General features: G+C 46.2%; 1 protein-coding gene across 11 annotated transcripts in view; it reads right to left on the reverse strand.

The window, feature by feature from the left end:
• Nucleotides 1–13,102, reverse strand: part of LOC120047915 (ankyrin repeat and KH domain-containing protein 1-like) — a 72,172-nt gene that overhangs the window by 14,586 nt on the left and 44,484 nt on the right. For 8 of the 11 annotated variants that reach the window (XM_038993518.1, XM_038993520.1, XM_038993517.1 and 5 more), the window contains exons 23-32: nt 12,841–13,054; nt 12,484–12,659; nt 12,179–12,341; nt 11,927–12,022; nt 11,381–11,690; nt 10,996–11,186; nt 9,679–10,001; nt 9,303–9,455; nt 8,751–8,900; nt 6,905–8,447 (exon numbers count right to left, since the gene is read on the reverse strand). In XM_038993518.1, coding sequence (XP_038849446.1) covers nt 6,905–8,447; nt 8,751–8,900; nt 9,303–9,455; nt 9,679–10,001; nt 10,996–11,186; nt 11,381–11,690; nt 11,927–12,022; nt 12,179–12,341; nt 12,484–12,659; nt 12,841–13,054 — 3,319 coding nt within the window. The remainder of the gene's footprint in view (nt 1–6,904; nt 8,448–8,750; nt 8,901–9,302; nt 9,456–9,678; nt 10,002–10,995; nt 11,187–11,380; nt 11,691–11,926; nt 12,023–12,178; nt 12,342–12,483; nt 12,660–12,840; nt 13,055–13,102) is intronic. The other 3 variants (XM_038993524.1, XM_038993516.1, XM_038993514.1) reach the window with 1 other exon arrangement.

Genomic DNA, 13,102 nt, shown 5'->3' on the forward strand with positions numbered 1-13,102 from the left:
AATCTCCCACTATAATAATAGAGTCTAGTGTTGCTTGTAGAGTTGATAAATTCTTATATATATTTTCAAAGAAGCTTGGATCATCATTATTCGGACCGTATAGGTTAACAAGCCATATTTGTTTATTGTCCAATAACATATTTAAAATAATCCATCTACCTTGAGGATCTGTTTGGACAATTTGCACATTTGGATCAAAATTATTGTTAATTAAAACCATCACCCCTTTTGAATTTCTTTGCCCATGGGAGAAATATATTTTGCCCCCCCAGTTCTTTTTCCACAAAACTTCATCTAAAACTGTTGAATGGGTTTCCTGTAAACAATAGATATTATAATCCTTCTCTTTTAGCCAGGTAAATACTGATCGTCTTTTCTTATTATCTGCTAAGCCATTACAATTGTAACTGGCTATACTTATTTCACCACTTACCATAATGAGACACACCTTTCATTCTTTTAATCAGAATATATTTTTGTAAACGTACTATTAAAAAGTAACATAATGATTGAGTGTCTATATAGTTGTACCATGATATTTGCATTTCTACTAAGTAAACCTCCAATTGGTCCCTACTATTCCACCCGCTAAAAGGCCTCATCTCGAGATGGCTTGTCATCCCAATGCCCGGTAGACCACCCTCGACCCCCTGTATCCCATAGCCCTGAACCGACTGGGATCCATTCTTTGAAAAGAGCATACAGTGCCATTTACCGAATTGAAGAAGATCAATTACCATATGCATTTCCATTGCCCTCACCTCGATTTGTATTATATATATCTGTGGATCATCCTCTATTGTCCCTAACATCTTTTACTTCTTCCTTCGCAACAGTTGTGGGATACACACATACACCCACACACACTCAGCCCTTACCCCCACACAACCATAAGCTCACTTTCTCAACAATTGCACCATCCCAGAGCCCAACTCAAGATGGGTCATGATTTACAAATGCACTTGTAGTTGCAGCTGCATGAGAAGGCCTGCAAGACCGCACAAAAAATTAGCAAAAATTGAGAGATTTATTTACCATTGTCATATCCTAGATAATGGAGGTCAAATGTACACCTTATTCCTGAAACACCCACAATACGGCCACCCGTCATGACCATGTCCCCACGCATCTCCATGCAGTCCGACTTTGATTTTGTGCCGCCAGGGCCACAATAATATACCCCCTCTGAATGTCCGAGTGTGACCCCCTCCCCATGGGTTACTGCAGCTAGTGTTGCCAGCACTGCCACTGCCTGGGTGGGGGCACCCCACCGGAATCCCCACCGGCTAGGTACAAGGTCGTCAAGGTTCTCATTAGCAGCTTTGAGAATTTCCTTGTATATTATGCTCTCCCTTATTGGGGCTTTGGCTTTGCAGGACCAACCCTGCCAAGCAGGCTCAGAATCTTCAGGGGGCAGTGCTGCTCTTGGTCTCTGACCTCATTTTAGCTGCATACAGACCGCTTACAGCGGGCACATAAAACAGTTAGGGACTTCTCCTTAGTATCTGGGTCATTCAGGTGGGTGTCTAGGGTATAGTGCCATGGACCGTACCATTAAAATAGGATAATAAATAATTAGATATAATTTATAAAAAAATAAATAAAAAATGTAGTTCTCCATGATAGGACAATAAATAAATAAGACGTATAATTCATTATAAAAGTATATCCATCATCTGAACAACATTGAAAGCCCTCTCATACCCGGCTCACAGCAATACATTGGCTCTGGGATATGCAACCATTTCATTACTCACTCACTCAACTTTCCAAACATAACAAATAAAATAAAAAATAAACACAAACCATACCATCCACACATACTGTGCCTTCTGTTTACTTAGTTTTTATCTTCACTATGTTGAATTAGTGCTTGTGTGTTCAATTAGTTATATGTGAAGATTTATAGAAAAGCTATATTTTTTATTGTATTGTTACAATCAGTAACCGGGCTTGAATTGTGTTTATTTCCCTCGTCTATGAGAACTTTGTAATTTTTAAAATAACCATGGAGTAGTCTTTGTGTCTCTGAACAACTGGTTATCAATATATAGTTTATCAACGACGAGAGCTACTCGTTTCGCTTTTAATCTATTTTCTTTGAAAATTGGATACAGAACTTTGCGCCGTTCTGCAATTTCCTTCGGAAACTGATCATTCATGCCAATTTTGGTCCCAGCAAGTCTTTTACCCAGGCTTTTAACCATTATTTTATCTTTAAATGAAGCAAATTTGGCAACGATTGGGCGTTGGTACCTCTGCCCTCTCTGTCCGAAGCGGTGAACGCGTTCAAGTTGGATTTTGTCGATAACTTCGCGTGGAATCTGAAGCGCTGTAAGGAGGAACTCTCTAACTATAGATTCAGGAACTTCTCCTTCTTTTTCTTGGATACCTGTAAGTACCAAATTCTCTCTCATGGATCTAGTTTGTATGTCTAGTAAGGTTTCCTTCAGAACGGTGTTCTCCTTTTTAATTCCATTCATTTCGGTTTCAATCTTATTGACTGTCCCTTTTAGCGCGTGTGTTTGCTTCTCCAATGTCGCAGCTTTTTCATCACTCATCTCTAGGCTTGCCTTCAACTCTTTTATATCCTTACTAACTAATTCAAGTATACCCAGTTTGTCATTTATTGATTTTAACAGATCGGTTTCGACCTTTACCATTCCGGGTGGTGAGAATATTAAATCATCAGTGTCTGTAGAAGAGTCACGTTTTCGTTTTGTAATCGGTTCCCCTGTCTTACTCTCCGTCATGTTTGGTTGTTGCCTGTTTTCGTAATATTTGTCGATAAATGTCTCTAGTTTTAGGATTTGTTTTGTGTTATTGTCCAGATTGAAGGTTATCACTCACCAGATTAAGTAGTGCTAATATTTTAGTCTAATTTAGCAGATATTTCGAATATTATGTTTTATCTTGAGGTGCTCTACATAAATCCCTTCAGTCCGCCATTACCCTTACGTTACCTTTACGTCATACGTAGGATCACCACTTTATTTTAAGAATGTGAAATGTCAGAATAATATTAGAGTTATTTATTTCAGCTTTTATTTCTTTCATCACATTCCCAGTGGGTCAGAGGTTTACATACACTCAATTAGTATTTGGTAGCATTGCCTTTAAATTGTTTAACTTGGGTCAAATGTTTCGGGTAACCTTCCACAAGCTTCCCACATAAAGTTGGGTGAATTTTGTCCCATTCCTCCTGACAGAGCTGGTGTAACAGTCAGGTTTGTAGGCCTCCTTGCTCGCAACACGCTTTTTCAGTTCTGCCCACAAATTTTCTATAGGATTGAGGTCAGGGCTTTGTGATGGCCACTCCAATACCTTGACTTTGTTGTCCTTAAGCCATTTTGTCACAACTTTGGAAGTATGCTTGGGGTCTTTGTCCATTTGCGGCCAAGCTATAACTTCCTGACTGATGTCTTGAGATGTTGCTTCAATATATCCACATCATTTTCCTTCCTCAAGATGCCATCTATTTTGTGAAGTGCACCAGTCCCTCCTGCAGCAAAGCACCCCCACAACATGATGCTGCCACCCCCGTGCTTCACGGTTGGGATGGTGTTCTTCGGCTTGCAAGCCTCCCCCTTTTTCCTCCAAACATAACAATGGTTATTATGGCCAAACAGTTCTATTTTTGTTTCATCAGACCAGAGGACATTTCTCCAAAAAGTATGATCTTTGTCCCCATGTGCAGTTGCAAACCATAGTCTGGCTTTTTATGGCGGTTTTGGAGCAGTGGCTTCTTCCTTGCTGAGCGGCCTTTCAGGTTAAGTCGATATATGACTCATTTTACTGTGGATATAGATACATTTGTACCCGTTTCCTCCAGCATCTTCACAAGGTCCTTTGCTGTTGTTCTGGGATTGATTTGCACTTTTCGCACCAAAGTACGTTCATCTCTAGGAGACAGAACGCGTCTCCTTCCTGAGCGGTATGACGGCTGTGTGGTCCCATGGTGTTTATACTTGCATACTATTGCTTGTACAGATGAACGTGGTACCTTCAGGCATTTGGAAATTGCTCCCAAGGATGAATCAGTCTTGTGGATGTCTACAATTTTGGTTTTCTGAGGTCTTGGCTGATTTCTTTTGATTTTCCCATGATGTCAAGCAAAGAGGCACTGAGTTTGAAGGTAGGCCTTCAAATACATCCACAGGTACACCTCCAATTGACTCAATTGATGTCAATTAGCCTATCAGAAGCTTCTAAAGCCATGACATCCTTTTCTGGAATTTTCGGAGCTGTTTAAAGGCACAGTCAACTTAGTGTATGTAAACTTCTGACCCACTCAAATTGTGATACAGTGAATTATAAGTTAAATAATCTGCCTGTAAACAATTGTTGGAAAAATTACGTGTGTCATGCACAAAGTAGATGTTCTAACCGACTTGCCAAAACTATAGTTTGTTAACAAGACATTTTGAGTGGTTGAAAAAGGAGTTTTAATGATTCCAACTTCAAATGTAAATGATCTCCCACTTGCTTGCCCACAAGTTAACATGCAGACAATACAGTTCTGTATGTACACAAAAAATAGACAAGTTGTTAACAAGTTAACTGAAGCTGTAGCACATTATTCTAAAATGGACAACTAATTCTTGCCTGCATTTAAATATCAACAAAACTATGTACTTCTCCAAGAAATCCATTGATTCCTCCCAACGAGCTGTTCTTGTTAATGGGGAGAATCTGAAAGCTGTCTAACTTCAGGTATCTCAGAGGTTTTTTGGGGACTCCAACTTGACATTTAAGAAACATGTGACGGTGGTTAACAAGGTCAAGTTTGGATTATCCAGCTTTAGGTTAATAAGACCTTTCCTTCCTCTAGAGGCCACCAAACTATATATGCATGCTATGATCTTCTCACATGTTGGTCACAAGCAGGAGCTACTATTCTGAAACCAATTGAATCACTCTACAAACAACCACTTAATATTTTTGATAACAAACTAAACAGTTACCACCATTGTCATATCATTTACAAACATAATGCATGTAGTCTGGATAGGTTTAAGCAGTATGTAGATGCAAGCCTGGTCTTTAAGATCTTGCATGGTCTCCACTCCTATGCCGGCATATGATGCTCAAGGAAAGCACCTCCAGGACTACAAGGACAGTAACTAGAGGTTGATTGCGTTGTCCCTTTTTGACACAGTAATTTCGATCAATCGCCCTTCTCTGTTACAATATACTGGAATGCAATGCCAATGGACTTGAGAAACTGCACTGATTATTGGATTTTTAAATGTAAAATTGAAAACATGGCTCAAATCTATCTAAACCTGTACACATGAGTTATCTGTGGTTCCTCATATGTAAGACGACAGTTGATGATAGTGTTGTTGTTAAGATGATATATTATTGGATGTAATGTATTTTGTATTGTTTTAGTGAGTATTTGTATAGTGGCTGTGTAAAGGACCTTACCTGCCCAGGGACTACTGGTGCAAATGAGCTTTTGGCTAACCCCGGCACATTTACATGGATGTTGCATTATTGTAATATTGATGTTGATTAATGTGCATTATCCCCTATAAATAAAGAAATAAACCTTCAAAACATGTTACTCTATGGCAGCGCTCTCCAACCCTGTTCCTGGAGAGCTACCCTCCTGTAGGTTTTCACTCCAACCCTAATCTAGCACAACTGATTCTAATAATTAGCTGTTTGATCAGCTGAATCAGGTTAGTTACAGCTGGGGTTGGAGTGTAAACCTACAGGAGGGTAGATCTCCAGAAACAGGGTTGGAGTTAAAACCTACAGGAGGGTAGCTGTCCAGGAACAGTGTTGGAGTGTAAACCTACAGGAGGGTAGCTGTCCAGGAACAGTGTTGGAGTGTAAACCTACAGGAGAGTAGCTCTCCAGGAACAGGGTTAGAGTGTAAACCTACAGGAGGGTAGCTGTCCAGGAACAGGGTTGGAGTGTAAACCTACAGGAGAGTAGCTCTCCAGGAACAAGGTTGGAGTGTAAACCTACAGGAGGGTAGCTCTCCAGGAACAAGGTTGGAGTGTAAACCTACAGGAGAGTAGCTCTCCAGGAACAGGGTTGGAGTGTAAACCTACAGGAGGGTAGCTGTCCAGGAACAGGGTTGGAGTGTAAACCTACAGGAGGGTAGATCTCCAGAAACAGGGTTGGAGTTAAAACCTACAGGAGGGTAGCTGTCCAGGAACAGTGTTGGAGTGTAAACCTACAGGAGGGTAGCTGTCCAGGAACAGTGTTGGAGTGTAAACCTACAGGAGAGTAGCTGTCCAGGAACAGGGTTGGAGTGTAAACCTACAGGAGAGTAGCTCTCCAGGAACAAGGTTGGAGTGTAAACCTACAGGAGGGTAGCTCTCCAGGAACAAGGTTGGAGTGTAAACCTACAGGAGAGTAGCTCTCCAGGAACAGGGTTGGAGTGTAAACCTACAGGAGGGTAGCTGTCCAGGAACAGGGTTGGAGTGTAAACCTACAGGAGAGTAGCTCTCCAGGAACAGGGTTGGAGTGTAAACCTACAGGAGGGTAGCTGTCCAGGAACAGGGTTGGAGTGTAAACCTACAGGAGAGTAGCTGTCCAGGAACAGGGTTGGAGTAAAAACCTACAGGAGAGTAGCTCTCCAGGAACAGGGTTGGAGTGTAAACCTACAGGAGGGTAGCTGTCCAGGAACAGGGTTGGAGTGTAAACCTACAGGAGAGTAGCTCTCCAGGAACAGGGTTGGAGTGTAAACCTACAGGAGGGTAGCTCTCCAGGAACAGGGTTGGAGTGTAAACCTACAGGAGGGTAGCTCTCCAGGAACAGGGTTGGAGTGTAAACCTACAGGAGGGTAGCTCTCCAGGAACAGGGTTGGAGAGCGCTGCTCTATTGAAATAATAAATGATTCTGTGGAGAACAGAAATAGTAGAAAATAATGTGTGGTGGCACCCACCTGGTTGTTGTTGTCGAACATGCTGCTGAAATGGTTGAAGAGAGCTGCAGGGCCGAAGTTAGGGGGCATCTGTTGGGGCTTGGCCCCACCATGGACCTGCTGCTGCATCTGAGAGCCGTTCATCAGACCCATGGAGGACTGGGGCTGAGGGGGCATGGAGGGCGGCTGGGACGCCTGGGGCTGCTTCTTTTTGGGGTGCTCATGTTGTTGCTGTGTGTTGTGGGGTAGGAACGTTTGTTGCTGTGTGTTATGGGGTAGGAACGTTTGTTGCTGTGTGTTATGGGGTAGGAACGTTTGTTGATGCTGGTCGAGGTGTTGGTAGTAGGGTCCTGTCGGGGGCTGCATGCGGTGTGAGACACGGGGAGCGGGAGCCGAGAAGTGAGGTACGGCGCTGTTGAGGTGTGTGTGTGAGGGGGTGGAGGAGGATGGGGGGAGGTGGGAGCTGGACTGAAGAGGGAGGAGAGGTGGAGGGGGGTCTGATGATGAGGAGGTGAGGAGAGGAGGGGGTTGGTGCTGCTGGCGGGGCTCAGGTTTGGAGGGGGCAGCCATGACAGGGGCGGTGAAACCACCTGAACTAACCACATTGTTGACTGAGACGGACAGGGCCTCCTGAGAGAGGGAGGGGGTCAGCTTCTCCTTGCCTGGGGGAGCAGTGGGGACGCTGGGGGGTGACTTGGGGGGCTGAGAGATGGGGATGACCTGGGGTTGAAGAGGGTTAGGGGCGTTTGTAGCCGTTAAGCCCGTGTGTTGGTGGGCGGGAGACCCTGTACCTCTCACTGAGTGACTACTACTACTGACAGTGGTGGGGGTAACCATGGCGACAGAGTTGACCCCTATGTGCTTGGGGTCAGAGGTGAACAGCTGTTTCCTGACTGAGGAGGGTGTGGGGGTGCTGGGCTGGGCCCCAGGGGGGGGGGTAGGGTTGTGGGGTGACCCTGTAGTAGTAGCTGTCTGACAGTTAGAAGCACTAGGACTGGAGACAGAGGACCCCGTGGATGATGTGTTATTGTGATCATTATGACTAGACAAGTTGGCTCTGGGCTGGTTGTTACCACTACTACCACCGTTGTGTTTGGGGGAGCTGTTGGCGCTACCGGGACTCAGCGGCCGCACCGGGAACGGGCCCCACGTGCTGGTGGCAGGGGAAAAGGTCCCACCGAACTGGGCCATGGGCAGCATGGGGTGTCTGATCTGATGCATGGTCTGGGCCAGGAGGGCCAGCTGGGGATGGGCGTAGGCCAGGGGGAGAGACACGGGGAAGGGCTGTCTCACCCCAGACAGACCCTTACCCATCTTACCCCCTGTCTGAGAGGAAGAGGACTGGAAGGAGACCCCAGAGGACGTGACCAGGGAGCCCAGGGCCTTGGCCCCGACGCTGAGGTTAAGGTTAGCCCCAATGGGGGTGGGGAAGGGGGCTGAGGTGATCTTGGAGCCCGGGGCCCTGATGTGGTTCCTGGGGATGAGGTCCTCTAGTTCCTTGGCTGGGTCCTGGATCAGAGAGTTGATCAGCTGGACAGCGTGGCGTGTCGACTCCGTGCCACCTCTGGAATGGACCATCACAACACAGGGGTCAGGGGCCACACAACAATGTACACATTCCACGGACATGGTTCCAACCATTCACAGTATTTCAACTCTTCACTGATATCCTGGAGATACGGCAGGAGGATTGATAAATCAACACGTGATTATTACTCTGTTAAATACTTAGAATCCCTCAGATAAATCAACACATGATTATTACTCGTTTCTCTGCTTTCCTCCTGTTCAGTTCTAGACTCTGCTGACTAGTGTAATAATGGGCTGCTGCCACCAGAGGTCAGGCTCTCCATCTCTCCGGTCCTACCTGATGGTGATCATTCTCTCTCCGTTCTTGTCTTTCTGTTTGTCCACGTCAATGTGTGCTCCCGTGACGTCCTGTATAGCTGTGATGTTGCAGCCTCCTCTACCCATGATCCTCGACACCACCGAGGCCGGCACCGATAGCTTCTTAGACCTGCAGCCCGGAGAGAAAGAGGTTCATATGGGGTTTAGAACTGGGCCAAAGGACAAGATCCATGGGGAGCCACAAGCCTGACAACTTATTTTTCCTCATTGTCTAAAACAGTGGTTCCCAACCAGGGAATCTGGGGGCACTTGGCCTGTCCACTGGGGGGCACTTGGCCTGTCCACTGGGGGGCACTTGGCCTGTCCACTGGGGGGCACTTGGCCTGTCCACTGGGGGGCACTTGAAGACTCATGAGACCATAGGTCTACTGGTAAAATGCACGAGGGGGTACTCCGGGCAGAAAAACATTCAGTTGGTGGTACAGTAACCAAAAAAGGTAGGGAACCACTGGACTAAAATATCCTATAGATTTACTTGAAGCATTTCTAGATGGAGTGTGTGTGTACCCACCGTCTCACCACCTCCTTCCAACCCTCCTCTCTCTTCTGTCCCCTCTTGGGGCTGGTGATGCTCTTGCTGTTGGGGGATGTGACGGACAGAGACATGGTCTTAAACTGAGACGGTACAGAGCTGCTGGGGGTCAACTCACTCATGTCTGGAGCTCTGAGAGGTTGGGGGGGAAGAAAGAGGGGGAGAGAACAAGGGGGAGGAAGAGAGAGAAAGGGATAAAGGTCAGATTGACATTTAATAAGGTTGAGGTTTTATCTATGTATTTGTAATAGAAATGCACTGTTGTGTGTGATTTGATGGTTTCCTTTAGTAAACCGACAGTTGTTAGTCAAAGTCAAACCAACGGCTCTCCTCTAAAGCGCTGCAGGTCACTCACTTATGTGTAGGCTTAGAGATGGAGACGGTGACTTGGTTGCCTGGGTGTAGCTGCAGACAGTGTTTCTTCTCCGGGCCTGGCAGCAGGCTATGAGTGGGGCCCGAGGACGAAGAGGAGGAGGACGAAGAGGAGGATGAGGAAGAAGAGGGGAGGTCGGGGAGGAAGTTGAGCTCCTGGCTCTTGCCCCCGCTGCTGCTACTCTCACTAGCACAGTCGGTGCTGTCCAGGGGGTCTGAGTCGCTGGTGCCCCCCGCCCCTGTCACCCCACCACCCCGTGGCTCCCCATGGATCTTGTTGGCCTTGTGCTGTGCCAGCACCACCTGCTGGACAGAGATGGAATCATCACTGATTAGACACCTTGATTGACAGATTGTTTGATGTATAACTGAGTGGAAAAGACGAGTGGACATGTGTACATATTTGCAGCCACCCAGAAAAGCACAGCTTCACTCTCTTGTCCTTAAATTTAGCTAGGCTACATTATATTCTGCAGTCATGTCACATAATACATCATTTGGGGCGGCAGGTAGCCTTTAGAGTGTTGGACTAGTAATTGAAAGGTTGCAAGATCGAATCCCCGAGCTGACAAGGTAAAAATCTGTCGTTCTGCCCCTGAACAAGGCAGTTAACCCACTGTTCCCCGGTAGGCCGTCATTGTAAATAAGAATTTGTTCTTAACTGACTTGCCTAGTTAAATAAAGGTTAAATAATAAATACAATTTTAAAAAAATACAGTACCAGTCAAAAGTGGACACACCTACTCCTTCAAGGGCTTTTCTTTATGTTTTACTATTTTCTACATGGTCGAATTGCTGCAAAGAAACCACTACTAAAGGACACCAATAAGAAGTAGACTTGCTTGGGCCAAGAAACACGAACAATGGACATTAGACTGGTGAAAATCTGTCCTTTCAAAGTTCTTGAAATGTTCCGGATTGACTGATCTTCTTGTCTTTTAATGATGGACTGTCATTTCTCTTTGCTTATTTGAGCTGTTCTTGCCATATGGACTTGTTCTTTTACTAAATATGGCTATCTTCTGTATACCACCCCGACCTTGTCACAACCCAACTGATTGGCTCAAACTTTTTTTGGGTTACTACATGATTCCATATGTGTTATTTCATAGTTTTGATGTCTTCACTATTATTCTACAATGTAGAAAATAGTAAAATAAAGAAAAACCCTTGAATGAGTAGGTGTGTCCAAACCTCTGACTGGTACTGTATAGATATATACACATTACAAAAATTAAATCAAATCTATATTTTAAATACACCAACCACCTGTGGGTCCTGCAGTATGATTGGTTAATACCTGTGGGTCCAGACATATGATTGGTTCGCTGGGGGACGAGTCCTTGGTCTTGTTCTTCTTGCTTTTGCGGCTGGCACTGGTCGTCGTGGCAACACTGGCCCTCTTCTTGCCGAACACACAGCTGAAGGTGGCGGGGATACCGATGGTGGTGGTGGTGGTCGCACTGGGGGGGTCGATGGGGGGGTCCACTTCTGGAGAGGGAACGACAGAGTTGAAGGAATAGTTCCACAATATTACACATTTGTTTCCTTACCATAAACTGTCTAAGGACAAAGAGTGACTACAATCTACACTTTGCTTTTGTTAAACTAGCCACCACAAACAAATGTTATTATCAGCATTTTGGGAACAAATTATTAGATATTGAAACCAAGATATAATTTACCCTCAGCGGAGTCGTCCTGCTTCTGCATCTCACCGTCTTCCTCCTCATCCTCCTCCTTGGTAGTCTTCTGCTCCTCTTCCTCCTCCTCCTCCTCCTCCTGCTTTCTCTTCTGCTCCTCCTTCTTCTTCTTGCGTTTCTCCTTGCGTTTCTCTCTCTTGGCGGCCAGGGCCTGCTTCTTGCTCTCCTCTCTGGACTTCTCCAGGTCCAGCTCCTTGAGGAGAATGCTGGCGTTCTTGTTGGCCTCTGCAGCCTGCTGGTCTTTGGCTTTGACGATGGTCTCCATGCACTGATGGCACTTCTTCAACAACTCCTGAGAGAGAGGAGGAGGGAGAGAGAACCGTTAGGGTTATGCTTTGACGATGGTCTGCATGCACTGGTGGCACTTCAACAACTCCGGTGAGGGAGGGATGGAGAGAGTTAGTGGAAACTCAAATCTTTCTAACCCACTGTCATACTTATACAAGCTATGGCGCATTTGACAGTCAATGATATCCAGCCAACATACAAGCTCACAGAGTGATCATTCCAAACCGGTCGAGATGTTACCTTGTCAGCGATGGTGGCAATGTACCTCATACACTCAATGTCTGAGGGGAACTGGTTGACCTCCTTTACCAGGTACTGAACCACCTTTACATGACCCTGAGAAACACAGACAAAGTGGGGGGGGCGCTAACTGTAAATAGGCAAACATTGTTTCAGGCTGGGGGCAACAGGTAAAGGCAGGGGGAAGACTGCAGGGCCTTATGGTGGAACCAGATAGTGAGGGGGCCAGGGTCATCCTGTGACACAACCTACCTTGCGGAAGGCAGCCATGAGCGGTGTGATCTTGCGGTTGTCTGCAGCATCTACGTCAGCCCCGGCCTGCACCAGCAGCTGAACCACATCAAAATGGCCGCCGTTGGCTGCCAGCCACAGAGGTGTGTTCCCTTTCTTATTGCGCACGTCAATATGAGCCCCTCTGGAGAACGGAGGAAAACAAAGACAACAGATAAACACAGGATAAAAAGAACGAGAGAAAGAAAACATGACCTTCTAGGGAAATTCCTGCTTTCAAAATGAATACCCACTCAGACAGATTGATTGATTGGTTTAACACCCACCTATTGATGAGCAGCTCACAGAACTTGTAGTGGCCCTTGTCTGCAGCGATGGTGAGGGCTGTGTCCCGGGACGAGGGGACAGGAGGGGCGTTGACGTCAGCCCCTTTATCCAGCAGCACCCGGCCCACCTCAGCATAGCCCCCCGACGCTGCCTCCATCAGAGGGGTCAGACCAGTCTACCAGGGGAGGGCCAGGTCAACATCACACATACAGTATCACACACTCACACACGGATGTCAATGGGAGACGGAGTGACAATTCTCAAGTTAATATTCACCAGAGCCTATATGTACCTTGGCTCTGGACTCCCTTTATATACTACTATAACATGGACTGTGAACGGTCCCGTCTCCTCACCTTGGCTCTGTGCTCTACGTTGGCCTTGCGGTCCAGCAGCAGACTGACCACCTCAGCGCGGCCCTGGAAGCAGGCCAGAGTCAGAGCAGTGTTCCTGTTGGTCTCGATCTGAGCGTTGATGTCTGAGCCCATGTCCAGCAGCAGCTTGACCGCTGGTACGTGACCGTTCATCGCTGCCAGCATCAGGGGAGAGATACCCAGCTTACTGCCCGTCCTAGAGAAAGGTGCAGTTACCATTATTTTAACAACCCAGTGGAAGTTT

The sequence above is a fragment of the Salvelinus namaycush genome, chromosome 5 (genome assembly GCF_016432855.1).
Source record: "Salvelinus namaycush isolate Seneca chromosome 5, SaNama_1.0, whole genome shotgun sequence".
Taxonomy (NCBI): domain Eukaryota; kingdom Metazoa; phylum Chordata; class Actinopteri; order Salmoniformes; family Salmonidae; genus Salvelinus; species Salvelinus namaycush.